We start from the raw sequence: 26,888 nt of genomic DNA, 5'->3' as shown, positions 1-26,888 counted from the left end.
AAAGTAACTAACTAAAATGGTAACTCCTTGTTTGTTGAATGTTTTTCTGCCTGTAGTCAGAATTTTAGAGACATTTACTTTTCAGTGAAAATTAAACAGATTTCTGGCATTGGCTGAACCAATGTACCTCAAAGAAAATGATGTGTACAACTGTCTCACTTGTTGAGAAAGCTTCAGACCTGGTTGCTCATTTTTGCAGTTTTACTGAAAATTGAGTTGAATGGCTTTATGTTAGGAAGTAATTCAAGGATAGTAGAGTTGTGCATATTTATTTGGCAAGAAACATCTGATCTGAAAATTTGTTTCTCTGATGATGCGTGTCATAGGAATTATACAAGTTGTTTACAGGGCTGGCAATACTTTCTGAAACAGAGTGAATACTTTAACAATTTCAGCAAACCTGAAAAGATCCAAATGTTTTCTAACACCGGTTTTCAGAATGGAACTAGAATATTTGAAGACTTAAGTCAGAAATTAAAAGCTCCAACCAGTGCACTTTTTCTTTGCTGAAAGAAATGTCTTGAAAAATTACATCAGCAAGATTCTAAACTTATTTTTACTGCAATAAAGAGACATTTGAGTATTGTGTTTAACAGAACTCCATCCTTTCCAATCACAGTCTGATTAATTTTACTACTTGTTTTCAAAAAATGTTTTGTCAAAGAATTATTTGTTTAGGTAAAAATACAGAAGAGCTGACTCTAGCTGATCACTGTATAGTTGAATATAAAAGCAAAATTGACTGAGCTTCTTGTTTCTTGTTTTCTCACCCCACAGAAGCAAATAGTTTTAGCTTAATATTAAGTGTGTATAGTTCCATAAATTGCAGCAACACGATATGGTGATTTTAACCACAGTTTTCTCTCTGCAGGAGGACACAAGCACAAATCCCTATGGAGGATGAATCTCCTCCTTCTCAAGGAGTCAGTGTCAAGGTCAGAGTGTGAATTTGTATTGAGATTTGCGTACTGCTTTACTCAAAAGGAAGAAGCTTGGTTCCATTTAGCGGTAGCTTAGTACGTGCTTGTATCTTTCAAGATAAACAGAAAACCAAAACTGTAGGTAGGAGAATGATACTAGTGAAAGAAATGTTGTGTTGATCCACAAAATATTAGAACAATATGTTTGTTTTGATTAGGTTGAATTGCTCCTTTGGCTTACAAGGCTGGTTTAATTTAGTATTAAGTTCTAAAGTCACATGTTCCAGCCTAATGTTTCAACAACATAAACTTGTTAGAATTAACTTTGTAGCATAATTTGATGCAAAAGCTACCTCTCATTTTTCTCTTGTTTTCTTTGTATGTAAAAGAAATGTAATGTAAAACTTAATGAAATGCATGTAAAACTTAATGAAACATCATTCAGGTTTTGAGTGTAATGATGAGGCCTTTTGAGGTGATCTGTATGACAAATAAAACTGAATAAGCAGCTTTCAGACTAATTGCTGGGGTGAAATGAAGTGCAGAAATTTTAGGAATTCTTGAGGCATAACTGGTACACCTTTGGGGGGTAGGTAGCTGGACTGTATGAAGTCTCAGATTTTGATCTAACTCTGTCTTTCATAACTGTGCAACATAATGAGGGAACTGATCACTTATGTGACATGAATATTGGCGGGCTGATAGTTCAAGCTGTTTTTCATATTTTGGGGACAAAATATCATGGACAGGTGTGGGAGGGAATAAAATCTTGAAAGGTGAGAGAATATCTCTTAATGAGTTGAATGTAACTAATAATTCCAGAGACAGGATTTAGATTATGGATATTTTTTCAGTCTAATAAAGTTTGTTAGTATTTGCTTTGTTTAAAAAAAATCAGTATCGTAAGTGTTTCCTTGGGTGCTTTTTATAAGAGTAGTTTGGTTTTTTTTCCTTCAATGTATTATTTTAGTGTTGAGAAATGCTACAATTTGGGTTTTTTTTTAACCTGTTCATTATGAGTGAACATGAGTGCTTTGTAGAAAGAGGTTACGGGAAAAAAAAAAAAAATTCTGTTCAAGGTGAATGAATTCTGACCCACTGTGTACTTCGAATTTAGAGCCCACATTTTAAAACAAACAATATGTTATTCCAGTAAGGGAATCTGTACAATTGAAGAACACCCTGACTGTCCTTTTGAACCTCAGGCTTCATCAGTCTTTAACGAAAGTGGGATGCAGATTTGTTGATGCAATTGGAAGAGTAGTCTGTGATGCTTTCAGTATTCATTATCATATTTTAGAAGGGCCTAAAATCCTCCATAGAATTAATGCTAACCTCTTGAAATAATAATAATAATAGGGAAAAAATAAAGTGAACTGCAGAGGAACGAAGCCTGATTCCGTATGGGTTCATGTCCTTTGTCTCTTATAACCCTGCTATGTGAGGACAGCGTTTGCTAGGACGAGCTTGGACTTGCTTGCTGACTTATTTCGCAACATGCGCATCTGATTGTCCAGCTGCCTACTGCCAAATGGATTGTGTCAGCGGAATCTTACTTCCCTTTCATTTGCAAATTTGGCTGAAATTGGTCACTTGGTGTGAGGAGATGGAAAAAGAACTGGTGTGATCAAAACCACAGCTTTTCTTTAGCGAAGATGATCAACCCTCCTTTTCCTTCCTCAGAAGTATATTGTGAAGAAGTGTGTGATTAACTGCTGTTTGTTTAAAGATTTTAGGTCAGGATCAATTCAGGGTTTATTTCTGTAGTTTCAGATATTATCTATGTTTCTGTGTACATTCTTTCATAGTGATACTAATCAAAACCACAATATCCTGACAACATAATGTGCTTCAGACTCCAAACTAGAATTGATTTACATCTTTGTTTCAGTCAGAGGTAGAAAGAGTTATGTTCTGTAACAGATCATTTTGTAAGTCTGCTAAAAATAAACTAATGATGCAATCCTCACTGTTAACGTGGTGAACTATGTAATGCCTGTGATAGGCAAAACCTGTTCTTACTTACCTTCTAATCTGGCAAGTAATGCTGCTTTTCTTTCACACCTAGAGCCTGTTTTAATTTCAGTAAAGAAAATTTGATGCGTGCTCCATGCAAAATTTGCAATTAAATTTTGACACTGCAGCATTTTTCTGATTTATTCTATACTAAAGCAATAGAAATGTAGCGTGAGATTCAGACATTAGCTTGACTAGTTTTAATGTCTGGAGAGACCTGTTATTCTTTTCCTTTAACTGTAAACTTGTCATTTTTCCTTGGATTTTTAATTACCTTTTTTCTTTTATTATATGTCTACTTACATAAAATGCAAATATTCGTAGGAAATTCCCAAAGATTCAATAAGTGTTGAAACACAGAAGTAAATTTCAGAAGTAAAGGAGAAAGGAAAAAGTTTCTCAGGTTTTCTCAAGTTTCCATTTTCAATATGTGAAAACAAATGCGTGTATTTTTCAAAGATAAGTATATTCTTGGGCAGACTTTTTTTTTTTATGATTTCTTCTTTTAACAGCAATTTTAGGACCAGAGGAAAAGACACAGATTAGATCTAGAATTAAAATACTGGTTTGTGGTTGGAAAAGGGGATTGTGGTGTTTCTCTAAATTTTTCCTTTTTACAGTGCAAAGGTATGTATTTCTCTTGGTCTAGGTATTTGATATAATTTTTTATAATATCAGGTCTTGGAGGCAACATTATTGTCAGCCCTGAAGATGCTGGATGTTGGGAAGTGGCCAATTTTTTCTCTCTGTTCCCAAGAAGAGCTCAAGTTAATTCGTCAAGCCTGTGTATTTGGCAGTGCTGGTAATGAAGTGTTGTATGCAACCGAAAACGATGAGGTAATTGTCCGAGAGTGTGTATGAACATGACATATTTAGTCATTTATGTATCAAGTTATTCTGAAAGCCAGTACTGTGATAGTATACCTAGAAATAGTTGCATGCAAAAATGTCTGATAATTTTGATTGCTACTAAAACACTTCTAGTTCAAATTAGTGGTTTCCTACTACAATCAGAGGATAAAGAGAAGATGGAGTTGGACATTTCTTGAAGATGCACAGTGACAGGATGAGAGGCAGTGGACACAAGCTGGAAGATGGAAAATTCTGATTCGGTATTAGGAAAAAAAAATTAGCATGAGAGTGGTTAAATTTTAAAAGGCTTGTGAGATTTTTTCCTTGGAGATGTTCAGGACTTGACTGGACATGGCCTTGAGTCAACTGATCTGTTTAGACCTTTGTTGAGCAGGGGGGTTGGACTAGTAGACCTTTGGAGGAGGTCCTCCATTCCAACTTAAATTATTCTGTGATTCTTTTATAACAGGTTTTTGTGCTTGGCATGAACTGCAGTGGGTGTTTGGGGACGGGTGACATGCAGAGCACTATTGAACCAAGGAGGTTGGATTCACTGTGTGGCAAAAAGATAGCCTGTCTGAGTTACGGAAGTGGCCCTCATGTCGTTCTTGCTACAGAAGGTAAAGTATGATCCAAATATTGCTTTTTCAGATAGTCCACTTTAATTAGTGCAGCAGGTATGGAAGATGTGCTGGTAACGTAGAGAATTAGAATAGACATTCTAGGCTATCAAGTCCAACATATTTTCATGACATGTCAGCTAGCTCTGTTCTTTTCAAAAGTTTTTCAAGCTTTGCTTTGACCTTGTTACTACTTTTGGAAGCTTCTTTTTTTTTTAACTTTGCAGTTAAGTTTGGAACTGCTGATTGCTTTGAAATGCATTAGTGGCTACATTATACCCATATGTTCTTGTGCTAACATTGTCCTTTATCTAAATTGCATCTTTTCTCTCCTGTACCTACTTTTGGATGTGCTTTAAAGACCAGTTATGTCACCTCTAAGCCTTTTGTTTGCTGTTGCCTCATTGACACTCTTATCCACATCATGGTAGTGGTCCTTCTGTTCATAATTAAGTACATCATTCTTGAAGACAAATGACTAATATTGTCTTCCCAGTGAGATTCGGTTACAGCCTGAGTGATGATGTGAACATTTGTGTCTCTCCATTAATGAGAAGTAATTTTTTCAATTAGTGTAGATTAGATGACTAAAGGTGGGTGAAGGGAATTGTGTTGTAAATATGTAACTGTTCTTTATATTCAATAACATTCCACCATTTTGTCCCATCTTCAGGGTAGACCGTTCTAGATGCTTTTTATATGTGTATCTGTATTCTTCTGAGCTTTGTTGCTGGCAGGTCTCACTGACGTGCTCCTTAGCCAGTTGATGAACTGAAGCTTGCAAAAGCACGGGTCCAGAACTAATCCTTGATGATTTGTACTCGTAACTGTGAGCAAATGGCTGTGTGGTGTTTAGCTGCCTGCCAGGTTAAACCACAACACATGAATAACTCCCATTCAGCACAGCCTCTTTTAAACTACCTTTCAGGCAGCCATTAGGTATTTCACAATTCTTGTGTTAATTACTATCATTTCCAGTTTATGTTGTATGTTTCTATATGGCTGTTTCACCTGCTTACTGAAATTTGTATCCTCAAGTTGGTGAAACAAAGAGAAGGTTATTTGCTTTTGACAGGGTAAAGTAATTAGATTTAACCTGTTATTGTAGAGAAATACTAGTTTAGTGTAGCACATTTTGCTTTGTAGTTCTGAGCGAACGCTTATAGGGATAAGGAGTTTAGTGATTTCTTTAGAAATCTGATGGAGTTGTATGTCAAACCTAGCTCTCCTACAATAATTAGGCATAATTTAGGTTTAGAAAATGATGATGACGATAATAGACAGATCAATGTAGGACAACTATTCATCAAGTCCTATACTACTGTAACTAGAGGACATTTGTTTTAAAACTGATGAAAGAAAGGGAGTAGGAAAAGTGTTAGCTTCATGGATAGCGGGCCAATGTGTGTACATTAGAGAGAATCAGAAGTACCTGGTAATATCTGTACTCCAGTGATTATAAATGCTTGGGAACTGCAAAAAGTGACCAGGCTTATATTTCCCTTAAACAACATCTTTTTTCTGTTGCCAGTTAGAGACAGAATTTTGCACTAGGTGGACCGATGGTCTAACCCACTCAGACATTTCTTACATTCTTGATTTTACTAGCATGTTTCTCAAAATACAGAACATGAATAGTATGTTTAAATAATGAGTAAATAATAGTATGTTTATTAATAAGTAATAATAAGTTTTTCTTACAAGTGTCTTCATGTGTATTGTAAAGGAATGAAAGCTTATTATTTGAATTTCCCAAAGTGGGAAACAGTGCCAGGGCATAGACAAGAAATTCTGATTGATTGTCAGTAACAAAGACATTGAAATGGGGACCGCTGACTATTTCCCTTTCTCTTCTGTATTGCAATGCCTCCTTTCTTTTAGCTATGTGATTTCCTCTGCTAAGTTTATGGTGATACTGTCCTTTTGGATTTGTGATCAACACTGTGTGAAGGTAGCCTTCGTATGTCCATGGGAAAACCCCAATGGCACATGTATGAATATGCACACTTAAATGTATATATTGTTGTTGAATTTGACTTTTCAGTTTGTGATTTTGCGTTGTGTACATTGGAAAAATAGAGATTTTAAACCACCTTTTTACATTTTTATTATAGAAGGAGAAGTGTATACGTGGGGTCATAATGCTTATAGTCAGTTGGGCAATGGTACAACGAATCATAGTTTCGTTCCCTGTCAAGTCTCTACTAACTTGGTGAACAAGAAAGTAATTGAAGTTGCCTGTGGCTCTCATCATTCTATGGTGTTAACATCTGATGGAGAGGTGAGAATACCTGGAATAAGTCTCTCTTTGCTCCTAAAGAAATTCACATATGTGAGAACAGGAAAACATTCTGCACCTAGAGCAGACCTTGAAAAAGGCCTTGCTTCTTGCTATCCTCACAGTGCTGATGCAACAAAAATATTTGATAAAAATGGAAAACCTGTTAGGATTTAGCTGCTTTGAAGTGTGTGCAGAATATTGATTTTTGTACCACATCTGCTTGTAGTAAGAAAATATAATTTCTTCGTAGAGGGCATCCTTCCTATGCTATACTCTGCTGTAAATGCTTAGTAGAGTTAAAGCTGATTTTGATATGAATCACGTTCATGTAAGGAGTTCTATCCACCAAAGTAAAAAGTTTTGTGTCGTTCACTTTGAGGTCCCGTTTGTGTCCAGTTAGCCATTCTACTTTGTGTTCTGGAGCACTAGCAATGAATTCTTCCAGCATTAATGCAACTGTCATGTTACCTCTTACCTTTGTTTGGGGGAACATAAAGGAATGGAATATGTAAATAGTGTGAGTGGCGTATTTTTGATAGAAACAATTAAATTGTAAACTATGTACGTTCCTAGATATTTAAAAGAATATATCCACTTGAACTCAAAACGCAATTTTTTATATGTGTAACTTTTTTCTCTCTTGAATGTGTACTTTGAACTGTGTGTTATGTAGTCTTCTTTTATGACAATTCTCTTACAACAGGTGTACACATGGGGTTATAATAACTCAGGCCAAGTTGGATCTGGTTCAACAGCTAATCAACCAATTCCTCGAAGAGTTACCAGCTGCCTACAAAATAAAGTAGTAGTAAATATAGCTTGTGGACAGATGTGTTCTATGGCTGTGGTGGAAAATGGAGAGGTAAGAAACTTCAAGTGAATTTTCTGACTTTATGTAATATCATGGGATGTAGATAATTTCAAATCTGTCAGTAATGAGCTACTACTCGGAAAAGAAGCATACCTTTCCACACTCCCTCAAATCTACCTGCTTATACTGCTTGTAAAAACCTGTCATACGTTGTCCTGCACATTCTGACGTACTTAAGCACATCTTCCTATCCATGCTGATTATGGTTTCTTCTTTAGAAAGGAAGCAGAGTGAAACAGGGAAAATTGTTCACTAACATTTGTTTTATGGCTTTTTGGTTTGTGAGATTACTCATTAAATTTGGCTACTATTACTTTGTACCAACTATTGAAGTTGGCTTTGGGTTGAAGGAATTCAAGTACCAAATTTCAAATTTACTTGAAAGTACAGTTCTGAAATAAAAAATAGGATTGTGAAGGTCAGGAGATTTTTACAAATTTTGGGATTAAATCATACCGAATCTGTGTATGTATATTTCACACTTCATGCTAGCTTCATTTTCTCATATGTAAAAATAACTTTGTTTCTGTCACTGATTTACTGATTTTTAGAGCTGGGATTATATTCTAGCAAAAATGAAAGTGCTGATTAATATGTTATCCCACTGCTGTCTTTAGCATTCACAGAAAAAAAAATATTGTCTATACTAGAATCGTAAGTATCAAGAATGTGAGAATAATCAGTGAATGTTCATTTAGTGCTCATACATGCACACTTTATCTCAAGAGAAAACAGAGAAATAAAAGCACATTGCATATATTTGTTCTACTGCTATACCCCTTGAATCCCTCTCATACTATCTTATCCTCATTGCAAAGATATGAAGAGGTTGTAATGTTTTTGGTTTAGTTCATGAGCTGAAGATTTTGGGCAGCCTACATTCTCCCTAGCTACATCGCTCCAAGCATTTCAGTTTAGACTTAATTATCTATTGACCATTTGCCATAAAACGTGTCACTGAAGTTTTTTCCCTTTTTCTTATGTTCACCATAAAGCTGTTAACAGCCTACTCAAACTGTTGTGCATAGCTTCCAGTTTATGCTTGGTTTAGGGTGTTTACTTTTCTGTTAGAGGATCTGTTAGAAATCAGCTCTTTGAAAAAGGGAAGTATTAGTGTTGAATTTGCTCTGTGCTGGGAAACAGCCGTGTGAATCGCTTATTTTCTACTCTTCGTATTAAAATCCTGTAGTCTTACATAATCTAACTTTTAAAGAGCAACGTGAAATGGAGGTTTAGAATTTTAGATGAGCATGCAGCTGGTATTTTAAACAGAAGCAGCAGCCAAAATTTGCAGTGCGGAAGAACATATATACGTGTGCGTGTATATGTATGTATCTATATAGGTACGTTTATATAGGTATGTATATATGCGTGTGCATTTGTGTGTGTCTGTGTACAGATCCTAAGGTGAGGACAGGAAATATTGAAGAAAATTATTATTGTAACTCTGAAGTAGCGATATTGCTTTCAAAAGAAGCAGGTAGCAGCAAAGAGTTAAAATCCCTGTGTCTGTGTTTAAGGTCTATGTCTGGGGTTACAATGGAAACGGGCAGCTCGGACTGGGCAGCAGCGGCAACCAGCCAACGCCGTGCCGGATCGCAGCTTTGCAAGGCATTCGTGTGCAGCGGGTATGTGTGGTGCTCCCTGCCAAACCCTTCATGAACATCTGAAAACGTGCTAAGGCGTGTTCTACATTTGAAGGAGACAGTTCTTTGTCTCTTTGTTTGAAGTTCCATTGACCAGAATGAAAACGTGTCTTAAAACGGACCCGTGTCAGTAGGAGAGAAACTGTGACCCTGTGGAGTTCAGTGGGAGTTTTGCCATTGACTTCAGTGAGGTCAGGATTTTACTTAAAGAGGACTAGGGCATTAGAAATGTTTAGTCTTTTTTTTTTTTTTTTTCTGTGAAACTTAATTAAAAAAAAACCCAAACAAACCTGTTATTTTAGTAAATCATAAAGTCATCTTAGGCTACCCCATTCTTCATTAGCCCCTGTCTTCTTTTCTGGGAAAAGGTTGCAGTTTAGCATTTCATCTTTCTGGCAGACTGAATAGCACTTTTAGAATTGCACTTCAGCCACAGTGACTAACTGATGTTTGGAGTCCGAACAAATTGTCTCCCAACTGCTTTTGGTCAATTGGTATGATACAATGGTTAGTCTTGATCTTGGGTGGTTATTGCACTTTACCAAGTAACTGGGTGACTAGCAAACCGGTAACTTCTTTTAACTGATGAGAAATATTTAAGGTAACTGCAGAACTGATACTGAAAGTTTTTAATCGATTTATAAAAAATAGAGGATAATGTCTGGAAAATGACACGTTCTGCTAGAAAACATTGTTTTTGTAAACTAATGAAGATTTACAAGAACGTTTTGAACTTTGGATCCTATTCATTACATTTACTCTGGGAAGTTACAGATTTCTTTAAAGCTTTTGAAATAAACTCATTGAATTACATAGCTTTACATTCATTTCCTAGGATGTAGACAGTAGCTTGGCTGGTAGCAATTGTTGTTGGAGAATAACGTCATAAAGTGAATGTTGTTTTCCCCTGTGTTTATTCCCCTGTTTAGAGCGTATGAGTGCTCCAGTAAGTTTGACTTAGGTCTTATTTCCATCCACTTCATTTGCTTGATGTCGATTAATACCAAGTTGCAGACCTCCAATCAGTAAACCCTTAAGTTATTTATTTTGTTTAAAGCACGTCACATGCTTCATGGATGGCAGTGGACTACATGTACTTATGGTATATCTGCTTTGCAGATTTATATCAAGATGCATGAGCTAGATTTGGACAATGTAAATTGGATATTGATAGCCATCTAGCTGTAAGAGGTTCCATTAACTCATGCAAAGCAAGGCTGTTGCTAGTAATTTTGCTGCTGTGTATCTCTATGCGGGGCATGTGCTGTGTATATAGATTGTAAAGTGGACACCCAAGCAACCTTACGCGAGGTACCTGGGGAGGCAGCTCAGCAGGAGCCAGTGGGTTTCCACAGGAGGGTATGAGCTGACACAGTTGTGTGCTGCCAGCCAGATGGAGAGTTTCATCTCCTCCCTCTCTTTCCTGGCTGGCTGCTCCTGTTGCTTACTTTGCGTGGGCACTGGTGGTCCTCAGGCCCAGCTGTGGAGAGTTTCCTTCCAGTGATGTAAGTTATCTCAGCAGAGGATCCGGTGAGCATTAGAACTGGCACGTGGAAGGGGCTGCTTTGTGTGACTGGCAGTCAGGGAGGAGAGGAGCAGATAGGGAGACCTTGCCAGTTTTTACGGTGGTAAGCTATTCACACTGGAGCAGTTGTTCATAGAGCAAGGTCAGGGCAAGACTTAATCTGCCTTTTTCCGTATTTTTTCTTCATACTGTTCATGTTTGTCATATAACTTTAAATTTTTTCTCATTTTCTAGCTATTCTTTTGCTGTACCCTTGAGATTATCTGGCCAGGTTCCTCATTGATACTTTTTTATCCTCAAAGTCTTGCCTCCCTTTTTAATAAACTTATCTGTATTTATAATTTGTGTAATTTTTACACTGGGGTAGAATCAATGACATTAATGTATAGTATAACATGTATCTGTCTGTACTAACTTACTGTTACATAAAAATGAGATTTTTCTTTTTTATTATTCCTTGTAGGTTGCCTGTGGCTATGCACATACATTAGTGCTGACAGATGAAGGTCAGATTTATGCCTGGGGAGCCAATTCATATGGCCAGTTAGGTACTGGGAATAAAAGTAACCAGTCTTACCCTACAACAGTTATTGTGGATAAGGACAGGTAATACTTAGACTCTAGCAGCCAAACATTAGTTGGCATACTCTCAGAAGAGCTACAGAAAATTACGGCATTTTTAATCTATTTTTTGGAAGAAATAGCCTATACATTTGCAGTGGTGGTTCTGCTAAATGTGAAGAGATTGAAAATTTGTCTGACATACAAAATCAGTGCATTAAAGTTTGGCTTTTACTGAAGGTGATTGAATCTGCCCCATAACCATCCTTGTGAAAGAGAAACTGAATGTTCTGAACCCGAATATGCTATTTTCTGCTTTGGCTCTCACTGTGCTGTACAGGCCTTAATTGCAGTTTCTCTTCAGTGGTGCAGTTTTGTGGTTTGAAGTCAATGATAAAAGCTTTATTGTCTCTGAATATAAATTGTATTTTAATATGCCACTTCTGACAATAAGTACACTCAGAAAATGTGATGAGTGGACATCTGCAATTTGTGTTATTTCTTCTATTAAATCCGACTTGTAATCCAGGAGAGAGAGAAAGGGAGGAGTTCTTTCTTGGTATTGTTGCCTGAAAATTAAGCTTAGATTTTTAGAAGTTAAATGTTTTCCTGTAAGTCCTTGACAGGTAGTGGGGCAGTTATTTCTATTGCTCATGTAAAACCATGTGTATGTGGCCAGAAATTTGGATATTTCCCCATACTACTGAGGTCTTGATTTTGGCCTCCTGTTGTGAAAAATGCGAGAAGTGAGATGTCCCTCTTAAACTTGTGTCTTTGTACGTTATTGTAAGGAAGAGACAGCTCCTCTCTGGTGATGAGACAGGGACTGTTTTTGAACCTCACTGTATGTGTGTTTGTGCTTTTGCTTAAAATGTGACTTAATTTTTTCCAGACACTTTGGCTGCAGTTAAAATGTTACCACGTTTTAATACAAATTTTAATGTTGTATGGTGCCTTTCCCTTTTGTTGGCCAGAATATGCATTCCTGTTGTCAGTGAGACTATTAGCTCACTAAAGCCTGCAAGATTTGTACATGCATCTTTAAACAAGTTGTTTCCCAGCTATTTTCCCTAGGCAGCTGGGAAAACAAGTAAATGAGCAGTAGTTCAGACTGCAAAACAATGGATTGTGTAATGTACACAGTGGGAGTTTTGAAACCCTAAATCAACTTTAGGATTAGTGAGATAGCCTAACATAGCTAAAATATATTTAGAAACAGCTTTTAGTGCTGTTTGTTTCCAATTTTTAATTTTCAAAATGAAAGTAATTTAAACACAAGTAATCACAATTGTATGAGTAATGACACTTCAGTATTTTAATTAAAAGAAGTATGTTTAAATTTTTGGTTTATAACTGTTATAACAGTAAGCAAGCAGGAGAAAGATTTTAGGTTTTTTGCTGGTTTTAATTTTTTTTGAAACGCCTCCTCATTTCTTTCTCCATCTTCTCCAAGTACCCCTTCTCTACAGCTTAATGCAGCCACTCACCTCACTGCCCAGCACCACCAAGGACATTGAGAGACTTGAAACTCATCATAGCTTTGTTTGAGGGAGCCGAGGGGATAAGTAGAGCATGTGCTGCAGCAGATATTCTGCTCTGCTGCAACAGTGTCTTCTCACTCCTAAGATGCTTCTTCGCTGAGAATCTTTCTGAGTGCACGCTATTTGAAGAAACATTGATAGCCCTTTTAATTTTGCTGTGTATGATAGGAAAACATTTTTGCGATTGGAAGTGCATGCGTGCTTACAAATATGTTTTGCACCAGAGAAAGACAGGAGGTAGTGAGCTTCTTCACCGCATTTTGTTCTTATGAGAGTGACTTGCTTTTTTTTCTTTGTTTGCTTGTAAATTTAGAGTTATAGAGATTGCAGCCTGCCACTCTGCTCACACGTCAGCTGCCAAGACCCAGAGTGGCCAGGTGTACATGTGGGGCCAGTGCCGTGGCCAGTCAGTGATCCTTCCCCACCTCACTCACTTTGCCTGCACTGACGATGTGTTTGCTTGCTTTGCTACCCCTGCCGTGATGTGGCGTCTTCTGTCTGTAGGTGAGATTAAATATTTTTTGTTTTGACATCTCCTAAATAGAATAATTAGTGCATAAAACAGTTGCTTGTATTTGAAGCCTAAATTTAGTTTCTTGCAAAAATTTATGCTGGGAAGCATAATCATAATCATATGTTACATAGGTGTAAATGGTAATATGGAATTGTAAAAAACTGCTAAGGCCTGGTGGCAGTGCTAAATAGTTATCTGTTTTATTGACGTGGTTTAGTTCTGTGGGGAAATGCCTTGGATTTGGTGAGGGTTTTTTTATGTAACCACTGAATGTTACTGTACAATGGCCATGGGCGGAGAAGCCGAGTTTGAATTTGGAGTCTTGAGGGAGCTGCGCAGAATGTTTTGGAACCCTGAAGCTTTCTTTGATGTCCTTAAGTAGACCACTAAGAATTGAGGGAGCCAAATTCCCATGTTCAGAATTGGCCACAGGCACTAAGAGTCTCATCACAAGTGATCATGACCTGGGCTTCTGAAGAGTCAAGTTGCTGGATCTCCTGTATTTGACTAACATTAAGGTCTGTCTTGGTCGCCTTGACTAGAAAGCGTTAAGCATATAGCATTGTCTAGCAGAGAGTTCATTCTTCAGCTACAAATTCAATTCCATATTGGTTTGACAGAATTTGCTGACCTAATTGAAGATGAAAATCTTGAGGTTGTCTGTAGCTGTCATCTGAGAGCTTAAGCTAAAAAGTAGAATGCAGCAATTTACTAATTTGTAATTTGAACTGTATTGAGTCCATCATACTTCCCTTTCACTTCCGTACTGCCTTTGTAATTGCTTTTGTGTTGCTGTATGCTTTTGTCTGACAATGGTAGGACACTCTTTGCTCCCTTGGTGCCTTCTGGATGCCAAGGTAAGGAAATTCTGTTAATAGTACTCATATTTCAGCTTTGAGAGACTAGAGGATTAAATGGAGAATCCTATTCTAAGGAAACTGCTTTGCTAAAATTCATGGTTTAGGGCACAGTCCAAACCATTTGCTCTAGGTTGAGGCAGTTGTACTTTCTGGGGTGTCTTGTTCTGATATATCCTTAATTAATGTGGAAATTCTTATTATTACTAATATTTACCTACTACAAATTAGATGTAAATTGTGAACTGCACTAAAATCCCAGACAATGGGGTGATTCATTCCATGTAAATATGTATTTGTCAGTTGTGAGTTCTACATCAAAGTATCTGTAGTATGTTCGAACTTTTCTTCCATAAGAATTATGTTATTTTATTAAGGAAATGAGACATTATTAGTATACGTAGCTTAATCATAAATTCAGTTATATCGTATCTTCTTATGTACATTAGCAAGATTCTGGGGCTCTTAAGCTTCCATTTCTTCTTTCCCAGTTAAAATATTACTTCCTGCTGTCAGAATTTCCCGTCTACTTTTTCTCTTGCCTTTTCTGCTCAGTGTAGTGCAGAATATTAAGGAATTTTTCAAAGGAGAGCAGAGGAAGGCAAGAAGTGAAAACTGCCTCTTTCCTTATTTCAGCCCTCTCAGAGAAGGCAACTGCTTGAGTGAGACTGACACTGTTACAGTTTTTCAGTGCTCCTTTCTGCAAATTCACCTTTTTTATCTTCTTTTACGACTGCTGTTTTAGGTCAGAAATGCTGGTTTAGGTCACCTAAGGAGTCCTGAGAGAGGTTATATATGATTATTGATGTAATTATCATCTCATGCTGCAGACTTCCAAGTAACCCATTTATTAATAAACATATTGCTCGTTAGTACTCATAGATATTCACTCTCTTTAACACAGCGTGGTTAGGACTCCATTTGTAACTATTTCCCAACATATCTTTTATCCCCACCTTCACTCTCATGGCAAACAATACACCCAGCCTCATTGCACTGCTTCACACCTTGGGAGTTGTTTTCGACTGCAGCAGCTCCTTTTATTTTTGTGGGGGTTTTTTATTTTGTTTGTTTATTTTGGTTTTTTGACCTTGACTTCTTGGTCTCTTTGGAAATAATATTGCTACAGTGTTGCAATGTTGTACCAAAGCACAAGGTGAAGCCTTACAGGAGGAAAAGATTATTTTATTTTTAGACAAAACTAAGTTCAGATGCGCCTTCCAACCTGTGTTCTCACATGTGCCAAGTGGTCTGTCCGGAATCCTGGCACTAAAATGTGTATTCACGTGGTCTGAGCAGTGTTCCTTGTGATGACACAGGCTAAAGGATGTTGGCTGTCAGGCTCTCATCATGTCTTCTGGATTCCATTTAGTTAGGAGGCTCTGTGCTGGTGTCAGATGTGCTTTTTTGCATGCTCTAGGATCTGAGTGACTAGTCTCTCTGTCATGTTGCACCTTGGTGAGTTGTCAGGACTGACTCACTGTTGTTTGTCTCCTGATCTAAGTGTGGTGAGTATCAGCGGGCAGCTGCGTCCCTAGGATCTTAACATCTGATCAACTAGATGCTGTGGACATCTGCCATGCTTACAGCCCTTCTCTGTCTGTTGTATTCTGGTACTTCCACACCCAGGCATTCCCATTCATTTCCTGTTTGTGATAATTCTAACATAATTTCCATTACAATTCTTCTTGGCTTTGTGCCCTGTCAGTGTGAACTGCCTCTTCATTTCCTGCCTCTGGTTGCCCCTTCACTGCTGTAACAAATAAAAGCACCTATTTTCCCTCTTAGAATTTAACAACTGAAACCCACGATATTCAGCTTACCTCTGGCTGTAGAAGTCATCTGGAGATACATATTGGTGGACATCTGAATTGCCAGTTGACTTTGAAGATAGGCTTCACGACAGGGTAGTGCAGGATCCTTTGAACTATTACAGTAGAGCTTCAGCTTTGCATTGGTTGTTAAAATCACTATATTTGTTGGGATAGCAGAGGTCTGAATAAATAAATCATATTGTACAAAATAAGAACTAACAAAGTATTTTTAGTATCGTTATTTCATAAAGATTTTTTTATTATCATTACATTGGATTCTGTCTCTCCAAACCTTTTGCCTGTAATCCAACACATTTTGATAATTATTGTTTAATTGGGTGTACCTGAACATAGATTACATCCTCTAAATGAAATGGAAAATAATTGTGCTGAACAAGGTGTAAGAGTATCAAACTCTTCTTACAAAGCCATCATTTACATAAGTATTGCAGCCTTCCAGTATACAGGAAAGCTGGAGAGGGACTTTTTACAAGGGCATGTAGTGATAGGACAAGGGGGAATGGCTTTAAACTGAAAGAGGGGAAATTTAGATTAGATATAAGAAAGAAATTCTTCTCTGTGAGGGTAGTGAGGCACTGGAACAGGTTGCCCAGAGAAGTCGTGGATTGCCCCATCCCTGGAAGTGTTCAAGGCCAGGTTGGGTGAGGCTTTGGGCAACCTGGTGTAGTGGAGGGTTTCCCTGCCCATGGCAGGGGGCTTGGAACTAGATGATCTTTGAGGTCCCTTCTAACCCAAACCTTTCTATGATTCTATGAAACTCTGTGTGTGTGTGTGTGTGTGTGTTAAGTTTTTTTCTAGACCTTATGGTGAAAGTCTTTCTATTTCCAGCAGAATACTGTTCTCATTTCTAGCTTGGTAGGTTACAGGACTTAGCATTTATGTAATTTTCTCTAGAGAACAGCTTATTACTGACCCACAAAATTTGTATAAACCAATAATATGTATTTATATGGTAAGAAGACAAAATGTTTTCTGGGTGAAGAATGAGATTTGGGGGAGTTTAATTTTTTAGTAGTATTAAAGAAGATAGTTCTCTGAGGGTACCAAATATGATGGAGATTTGGCAACAGTTCAGGAGATAAACATTTGTATGCAGACAATGGATGACTTTTCAAGGCTGTCTGGTAACTTTACAATGCAAGTGTGACGTGCACAGTGGGACATGCCTACATATGACACAAACAGGAATATGCAGACATTAACAAAGAGTGCTTCTAACACTATAAGTCTAGGGAAAACACTTTTAGACCTGTAACTTGGTATTTGTCCTTAGGTATATTGTACTGGGCAGTTTTACTGTAACCAATATGTTGGTTATGTAATAGCTTTATTTACTTTATTTAAAGTAAATAAAGTAAACATTTCTGCTGTAAGATAATGTCTCCTCATGGGAATATTTTAGAAAATCTTGTGATTTTTTTAATGACCTTTTGAGTATCTTTTAATCATAGAATCATAGAATGGTTTGGGTTGGAAGGGACCTTAAAGATCATCTAGTTCCAACCCCCCTGCCATGGGCAGGGACACCTTCAACTAGATCAGATTGCTCAGAGCCCCATCGCACCTGGCCTTGAACACCTCCAGGGATGGGGCATCCACAACTCCTCTGGGTGACCAGTTCCAGTGTTTCACCATCCTCAATGTAAAAATTTCTTCCTTATACCTGATAGAAATCTGCCCTCTTTCAGTTTAAATCCATTGCCCCTTTTCCTATCACTACATACCCTTGTAAAAAGTCCCTCTCCAGCTTTCCTGTAGGCCCCCTTTAAGTACTGGAAGACTGCTGTAAGATCACCCCAGAGCCTTGTCTTCTCCAGGCTGAACAGCCCCAACTCTCTCAGCCTGTCTTCATAGGAGAGGTGCTCCAGCCCTTGAATCATCTTTGTGGCCTGCATAGCTAACACTTTTCATTTCATTGATAACTAAAACTTTTCATTTTGAATAATTTACCCAGTAATGACTGGTAGCATTTGCTATCAGATGCAGCATTAAACTTCTGAGACTGTGTTAATTTTTTTTTTCTGACCTTATATAGATGAGTTATCAGAGTGGCACTTACTTTGTTTTTGTTAGGGATGTTTGTTTGGAGTGAGAAACTATGGAGGACTGGAGAAAGCTGCCCTTTATTTGATTTTCTGGAGGTTCATACTGAACACATAGTCTGCTGGAGTTTTTTGCTAGCCTTAGAGAGATGTTGTATTTATTAAGATTGTTAATTACTGACAGATAGCTGGGATGTTATCATGAGAGATACTTGTATTATTTACTGCTTACTATTAATTCCCCTTTTTATTCTAGAGCCTGATGACCATCTAACAGTAGCCCAGTCACTAAAGAAGGAGTTTGACAACCCTGAAACTGCAGACCTGAAGTTTCTAGTGGATGGAAAATACATTCATGTTCATAAAGTTCTTCTCAAAATTAGGTAAGGCACAAACTGTGTATTTAATGTAAACTAAATTGTGTAGTGTGGTCCACTGTGCTGAGTAATTACTGCTCAAAATTCTTGATTTATTCTTACGAACTCCTTTTTTTCCTTAGCCATGGGATTCACCTGCTATTCTTCACTGTTATTCTCTTCTCCTCGTTTCCTTGCTGCTTGGAATTACCAAACATGCTGCTAACTACCAGCCTTTTCATCACTCCCCTTCATCTGACATGTATCCTCCTTCATGCTACCTGAATGGCTTTGGCCCTGTTTTCTAATAACCTTTTTCTGCTGAGGAAGTCTCACTTCTTTCTTCTGTCTCCCCAGAATTTTGAATCAGTTTTTCCTTCTGCTTGGCTTCCTTCACTGGTATGATTTGAGGGTTTTGCTTGGTCTTGCCTGCATTTTCTTCCACAGGACCCTTCAGTTGTTTCAGCAACTTCTGTAGATGCCGTTCAGATTATATTTCTTTTCTTTTTTTTTTACCAGATTTCTTATTCTCCTTGTTTTATACCTTCTTGTCAGTGAATTTGAATTTTAAGCTGGATTCTCTTTTTTTGTTTTTACAGCTTTTTGCAAGTTAACACCAATTTACAGTGAGATTTGACGTACGCAGACCTACAGAGTAATCACACTGTTATTAACATGCAGAGATTAGTTTGTTATTGCTGACGGAGTTTCTCCTAGGATATTCTAGAGACACTGCTTTAGAGCTCTTCTGTCTTGCTATCTGCTTCTGCTCCATCCTCCTCATTGTTACAGTATTTTTTTCTGTTTGCTGTTTTCTTTCTCAAAATGCTTGTCTATCTCATCCTGCTTATCACCACTTTCGTCTTCTTACTTTTGTTCCTGAGCCCCGTTAGTGATTTCTAGTATATGACTGCATAAAATTAAAGTTCCTCGTTAATTTTTGCTTGCCATTTTTTCTGGTCTTTTCTGCTCTCATTTGCTACTCCAATTACCTGTATTACTATTTTCCTCCCATACTAGTTTCATTACTTGTACGTTACACTCGTGCCTGTAGTATAGAATCATAGAATGGTTTGGGTCAGAAGGGACCTTAAAGATCATCTGGTTCCAACTCCCCTGCCATGGGCAGGGACACCTTCCACTAGATGAAGTTAGCCTACCCTCTTTGTTTGGAATGCCACATGTCCTTCGTCAGATACTATTTCAAATCCTGTATATCCCCAAAATGGTTCTGAAGTTCTTTTTCCTGATAATCAGACTACATGTAACTCTTCCTTATTTCTTTTTCTTGCTCTACTTTTCTCAGATTATATGGCATTCTGGGAAGGAAATGTGTCTATTTTTAAAATGGGTTTAGATGTATGGCATTATCAAAATAATATGCAGGAATAATAAAGCATCAGGCACAGTCTGTAGAATAAATATTTTCTTTAAGCCTTATAGCCTGATGATGCAACTGGATCAGAGGATAATGTATTTAAAATGGTATTTTGCAGCATTCAGCCTGTTCCAGAGCATTGTCATGAATGCAGTGCTGGTGAAAGTTTCTTTTCATTATCCAGTCATTTTGTTACTACTTATAAAGTAATTTAGCATTTAGCCAGCCAAAGTTAGGTGTCTGGTCTGTCTCTACTGAGAGATAGAGGGAGAGAGGCACTCCAAAGGATGAGTCACTCCGAGGTACTTTGCAGACTGAAGGATGAGGACGAACTGATGTTTGGTTTTTTTTATTTACTTGTTTACTTTCAAGGGAGCAATGTGCATCACCTTCTCTCTGACTTTTTACTTTTGTGTGGTGCCACTGGGGCAACAAACCATTCCCAAGGTCTATTCCACAGCTGGATGGATAGCATGGTCACCACTACTTAACAGGAATCTCTGGGAAACAGAGCAATGGGGTTTGTTCTGCCCCTTCCAATGCCAGAATGTGGTGAAAGATCTGGGAGAAGCTAGATAATTACTTTTTAATTCTTTATGAATTTGACTTGAGGCTCATTTATTTAATTAAAAAATAAAATGCTAAGAAGAAAAATTCTTTAAATAGCCAGTAAAATTAAATGTGAAGAAGTTAATCTAAGTGATAAAATAAATAATTATTTTTCATTTGTATTTAGTCATTTATGTATTACATAAGTGATGGATGTACGTATGTACATTACATAACGTAATACATTCGTATGTATTCATTCATTTATTCATGCTGTCTTTACAATGTAGGCTTGTCCCAGAGACATTGAAAGGAAACCAACATACCTTTTACATTAAAGTTTTAGTGAAAGAAAAGCAAATTCTGGTGTAGGAGAGTTGGAAAGTAAATAGTGTAGTATGAAAGAGTCCAGTTAAATTGTGGCTGTTATAGGAAAAGTTATTTGAGGTGTTGATGTTCATTTACATCAGCAAAAATTTTGAAAATTAATCAAATGTGACAGGATGTTTTTTAGGGAGCAGTAAGTTACAATGAGTTGTAAGGTACTGTGAACTGTAAGTTGCAGAGTACAGCTATCAAAGGCAGTGCTTTTTCCTTGTTTGTATCTTGTCTGTCACAAAAGTATTCAGACTTCGAAGAAAAAGGTGATGAAAGATCTGAGTGAGAGTGTCTTCACTTTAAGTATTTTAATCCTTGAGTATTATGATTAATGCTAAATTATGTATGGACTCTGACTGGAATAAATGTTATCTAAAATATTAATAATTCCCCTTCTCAGTAGATCATGTTGGAGAAAGCAAGTTGAAATATGAGAATTGTCTAAATTAATTGTAAACTTTATGTGATACGAGCCAGGTAATAAAATTCATAGTTTAACATAGTATAACATATTTGAGAGAATTACATCAAAACCATGTGGACTGTCCTTAAAGATATTTCAAGTAGAAATGGAGCCTACCACAAAATATTAATAACAGAAATAAAGAAAAATTCTGAATTTATATATATAAGCCTTATAAGGCTTAAAGAAATTAATATGTTCAAACCAAGAAGTCATGTAGCTAGAATTTATGGTTGTGTATTTCATCTGTTATGACTGGTTGGGTTTTTTTACCAAGTTCTTGCTGCAGCTCATCTTTCGGACCGAACTCTTTACAGTATACAATCTTCGTTCATGTTTTGTAGGTGTGAACATTTTCGTTCCATACTGAATAATGATGATGAAATTATAGAAATGAGTGACTTTTCTTATCCTGTTTACCGAGCCTTCCTGGAATACCTCTACACAGACAACATTAGGCTCCCTCCTGAAGATGCAATAGGTATTTGCCATAAATGGAAATAATTCTAGGTTGATGTTTCTGAAAAGTTCAATTTGTGTGTCATAACAGGGTGAGGAAAGCAGGGCTTGTTAATTTTACTTTTATTAGCACTTAAATCTTGGGTTTGGCAGGTGTCAAGAAAAAGGGATATGGTAGCAAGAAACATGCCCCAGGAGAATGAGTGGTGGGGATGCAATAAGATCAGAGATGCACAATGTTCAGAAGGAGCTAATTGTTTCTCATATTAAGAATTTTTTTTTTCCTTAAAAAGGCACTAATGCCATCTTAAAACTTTTCTGTTTGAGTAGCTGTGGCAATTTGATCATGAATGAAAAGGGAGCTGGTCCCTGCATGAATTTAAGAGGATATAAGTCATTAATTAATGCTTTGAACGAGATACAAAACAGTGAACAAGAAGACAGAACACTCGCATAGTGATAAAAGGGTCTCTTTTTGATATGTCTTTTGAGGACCTTTAAAAATTCATGCATCATGTAAGGAAAAAAAAAAAGAACAAGTCTTTGATTAATTCAGCCTAAAACAATAGGGTAATTGATTAATTTGAAAAGAAATTAGTATGTTTTGCACTAGGATAGTTAAAGCTGTGTGAATTTTCACAGGACTGCTAGATTTGGCAACACTATATAGAGAAAACAGATTGAAAAAGCTTTGCCAGCAAACGATCAAGCAAGGCATTTGTGAAGAGAATGCCATTGCTCTTCTTTCCGCTGCTGTCAAATATGAAGCTCAGGTAAGGAGAACTTCTCTTCAGGCAAACAGTTGTTTTCTGAGAAATGAAACTTTAACATAGACGTAACTGCATTTAGCTGATGAGGAGTGATTACTGCGATTTCCCTTTCTGGCTTCCCAGACATTTGTTTTCCCCTTTCTAAGCCATAAAAAACTGCAGCTCCTAGTGTTTTCTTCCTGGCCTTTTGGCTTGCACCTGTGAGTCACGATTCTTAATCTGCTTCCTGCCTTGTCATCTGGCACGGCACGGCATGGCATGGCATGCAGATTTCTCACTGCCCTTTACTCTCCACCTTTGGATTTTGCATTGCCTGTTCACTTCCCGAGTTCTCTGCCTGATCGTTTTGTCTCCTGGTGTCTGGTACAGTCATTCCAGTAACGCCTTTTACAGGCAGTGGGAGAATTTACCTGTGAAGTCCCTCCCTATTTACACTTGTCCTTATATAAAAAATCCACTTTTGCCATGGTGTTTACAATGAATCGTGATGACATGCAACAAATTACTTATTGTTATTCCTCTCCCCATATCCTGTCATCTGGTCTGCCCTTGGCTCTGGAATGTTTCACTAGCACTCACCCTGTTATCAGCAGTACTGCAAGCGCTTTTTTTGTAAACAGACAAATACTTCCAAAGATATTTTCCTTTTCTCAACTTCTTTGTGCTATGCTGAATGTGGAAATAATGATGAGGTGGTGGTGTTTATTATTCAAGAAGTCTGCATATGTATTTTAGACTTAGTAGCCATTGTTATAACTGAACATCTTAGTTGAGAAGTCCTCATCTTTCTGTTCAAGACTTCTGCTTTATAAGAATAAAATTTATATAGCCAAACAGAAGATAGCCTATTAGAAGAGCCAAAATATGTAGCTGATAGCAACGTTTTTTTAAAAATACTTGCTTTTTGCTTTTGCCTGGCTGTGAAATGTAGGATGAAGTTTTAATAGAGGAGAGGCTAGCAGTGTAATCCAATAGATTGATAAACAGTTCTAGGTATGGGAAGCAAGTGGAAAGAAGAGACTGGAATGAAAACTGAGTTAAAAATGTTGCAGTAGTCTGTGCTGTATGGCAGCAGCGTACTAGATGAGTTGAATTTGTGTAGGAGTTGCAAAGAGGAGGACAGAAGTCGGTGAGTTTTGTAAATCAAATGAGGGGGATAACATCAGATGAGTAGATAATGAGATTATCAGCTGCCAGTTACAAGGCAGTTGTAACCAAGGTATCAGTAACAGAAAGCATGAACAGCTGAGGCAAAGAGGAGTTGTACTGTCAATGTGTTGTGGTGGTAGAAGCCCAGTATATCAGGGAAGACTGTACAGGACAGGAGGACCACGTGATTTGATTCTCCTACCAGCAGAAGTTATCATTAAAAGTTTACTCTAGAGTTTCTCCTCTTAGAAGTTTTCAACAGTTTTGAACATGTCCAAAGCAGAAGTACCTTTAGTTGACCTGTGTCAGGTGAAGTAGTTAAAGAGTAGTTAGAGATACATTTAGGTGTATTGTGAAGTAGTAAAACCAGCCTGGACAAAGTACTAGAGTTTATAATGGCTGAAACACAATAAAAGGGATTGGCTGGATGACTAAATATGTTATCCTCCCCTTCCTTCTATGATTCAGTGTTTTACTCTGTATACCTAGTATTGTTTCAAAACATGTAGTGTTTTAACACGATCATCAGATGATGAATTGGTTCACCTGTCGGGGGTGCAGCATGTGCCAAACTCAGGAGTGCACTGTTGCCCTCCTCCCTACATCCACAGCTCAGAAAGGGATACAGTAGAACTGCCTCATAGACCCCTTTGAAGGGACCTCAAAGATCATCTAGTTCCAACCTCCCTGCCATGGGCACGGACACCCTCCACTACACCAGGTTGCCCAAAGCCTCATCCAACCTGGCCTTGAACACTTCCAGGGATGGGGCATCTGCATCTTCTCTGGGCAACCTGTTCCAATGCCTCACCACCATCGTGGATCATACTGCCAATTTAGACTTGCCTTGCTGCTGACTCCAGCGCTGCTTGCTGCAGAAGGAAATTAGTTTTCCTTCAACAGCAAGTTGTTGCATAGGAACCAGCTGAATGGGATTGACGCAGTGCATGGAGAGAAGGATTGCCACTGGTGTGTCATGGTTGTATGGCTTAATGGCTTGTACCTATCCTGTGCTGAACATCTGAACACCCTGTTACAGCCAGACCAGGACAAGACAGAACCATTTTTGCTGTCTAAGAATCCCAGTTCCTAGATAGGGACACACAATTCCTAGGTTGACCGCAAAAGACACATGTATCCTAACATCCAGTTTGTGTTCAGTGACCATCATCGAATGTTACATCATATTTTGCTTTTATTTTCAGCAAGACTAGGATATCTTCTGTTTTTCACAGAAGCACTACTGAATTCAGTGCCAGGAGGAAAAGAAAGAAGTTACTGATGCTCTGGTAGTTGCACGTGGGGAAAGTTGATGGTTTTGCTTATTAATAACTTTTCTAATGAGCTCAGTAAATGTGATGGAGTTCTAGAGTCAATTTAGGTGGCTACTTGTTTTCTCAGCGAGAGTTCACTGAATAGTTTGTATGAACAAATTTCATCCTATCAACTGTGATCCAATCAAACTGATCAGAAAAGGGATTGGTAATGTGAACAACTGATACATTCTCTACTAATTAAATGACAGACTTGAAACAGAAAAATACTATTAATAATTTTGCTATCAGTCATTCAGATTACAACTTAACTTCTATTTGTTCATAGGACTTGGAAGAATTTTGCTTCAGATTTTGCATAAACCATTTAACTGTTGTTACACAAACTCAAGGCTTCGCAGAAATGGACCACGACCTCCTGAAAAACTTCATTAGCAAAGCGAGCAGAGTGGGAGCATTCCGAAATTGAGGTTTGACCACCACCAAGCTGAAGAGTACGTCCTCTTCCCTCTTGAAAATACTTCTCCTTTGGAGAACTTATTCATGGCCAGATTGTGCAAAGGTTTGGGAAGAAAGACTCAGTGTCCATCAGCTTAGGAAATGTGTGAAGTCCACTAACATACCGGTTTTGTAAAGATGGCCACAGCATGGATGTATTGTGAGTGTTCATGGCCAGCAGTCAGAATTTAACAAGAAAAAACTAATGCATAAACTACCCTTTCCCACTTAAAGTCAAGCAAAATAAGCTATCGTTATCTTATCTGTCCGTTTGGAGTTTGGTTTGGTTTGTTTTTTTCCCTTTCCTTTTTTCCTTCTTCCTTTCCTTTTTTCCTTCTTCCTTTCCTTTTTTCCTTCTTCCTTTCCTTTTTTCCTTCTTCCTTTCCTTTTTTCCTTCTTCCTTTCCTTTTTTCCTTCTTCCTTTCCTTTTTTCCTTCTTCCTTTCCTTTTTTCCTTCTTCCTTTCCTTTTTTCCTTCTTCCTTTCCTTTTTTCCTTCTTCCTTTCCTTTTTTCCTTCTTCCTTTCCTTTTTTCCTTCTTCCTTTCCTTTTTTCCTTCTTCCTTTTCTTTTTTCCTTCTTCCTTTCCTTTTTTCCTTCCTTCTTTCTTCAACAACCTGCATTTGGATTTTATGGAACAGTGACCTGTTTGCTGCTAAAACTTATATAGTATACTTTTATCACCAGACTAAGTTAATATGCCGTAGCGGGCTCCTTTGTGCCTGGTTTATCATCCAGTGAAGGTACAAACTTGTTTTTCTCAACATATGATTAAAATAATATAAAGTGTTTAGGATGAAAGGCTTTCTGATTGGTAGGAGGATATGTCTCACTTGGTGTTTATTTGGAGTGTATATACATAAGCTGTGAAGAGCTTCAGCTGGATATTACAGTTTTGAGTTCCTGGCACTTAAGTCTATTGTTTAGACAATGAAAAAAAATCTTCCTTTCCATTCCACCAAGCATGTTCCCAGGCACCCCAATGGGCCAGGAAGCATTCACAGTATTTGTCTGGACATGAATTATTGTGCTGTGTGTTTTGGTACTCAGAAAACCATCTGGTTGCTTGTTACCAAGAAAAAGAAATCCAAACAAAAATCTCAAGGGAAAGGAAGTGCCACTTGAGGTTTGTTTGTTTAGTCCTGTCTTGCTATCCCCACATGGAACACCTTAAGAAAAACGGAGAAAGAAGATTGTTTTGAAGTGGTAGAATGGGTCTTACAATTAAATAATGAGTAAAATATTTTCCACGTGGCAGTAAGGACACCTTGTCCACATACATCATTGTTCAGGTTCTCCTTTGGTCAGTGCTGTGAGGTGACTGTACCATTTACCTTACATGCCTGTTTTAGGTGAGAGAAGTTGCCCTCTGGATATGTCTGTCCCTCATCACTGACCATCGAGGGGATGGAATGGCTAAGGTAGTGTAGATGCTTAATTTCTAAATGACTAAAGTGAGTTAAGATGAAACCCCACCCAGTGTTGCACAAAGGGAGGTTTGTCCCATTAGAGAAGATGCTGAGCTCATGAAGCATT

At 37.7% G+C, this 26,888-nt stretch overlaps 1 protein-coding gene across 2 annotated transcripts; it reads left to right on the top strand.

Annotated features, from left to right (window-relative positions):
• The first annotated feature begins 884 nt into the window (after positions 1–884).
• Positions 885–25,326, top strand: RCBTB2 (RCC1 and BTB domain containing protein 2). 2 transcript variants are annotated; one of them, XM_009985640.2, is made up of 12 exons: positions 885–935; positions 3,615–3,773; positions 4,258–4,408; positions 6,523–6,689; positions 7,393–7,551; positions 9,081–9,188; positions 11,195–11,337; positions 13,147–13,337; positions 18,338–18,464; positions 21,550–21,686; positions 22,307–22,437; positions 25,186–25,326. In XM_009985640.2, the coding sequence occupies exons 1-12, from the start codon at positions 894–896 to the stop codon at positions 25,324–25,326; spliced, it is 1,656 nt and encodes a 551-aa protein (XP_009983942.1). In that variant the 5' UTR covers positions 885–893. The 2 variants fall into 2 exon arrangements, with proteins under 2 accessions (XP_009983942.1, XP_086468207.1); XM_086612081.1 differs by having other exon boundaries at positions 894–935; positions 21,523–21,686.
• Positions 25,327–26,888: the final 1,562 nt, after the last annotated feature.

The sequence above is a fragment of the Tauraco erythrolophus genome, chromosome 1, assembly GCF_009769465.1.
Source record: "Tauraco erythrolophus isolate bTauEry1 chromosome 1, bTauEry1.pri, whole genome shotgun sequence".
NCBI classification, from domain to species: domain Eukaryota; kingdom Metazoa; phylum Chordata; class Aves; order Musophagiformes; family Musophagidae; genus Tauraco; species Tauraco erythrolophus.
This window is presented reverse-complemented; position numbering and strand designations above follow the sequence as displayed.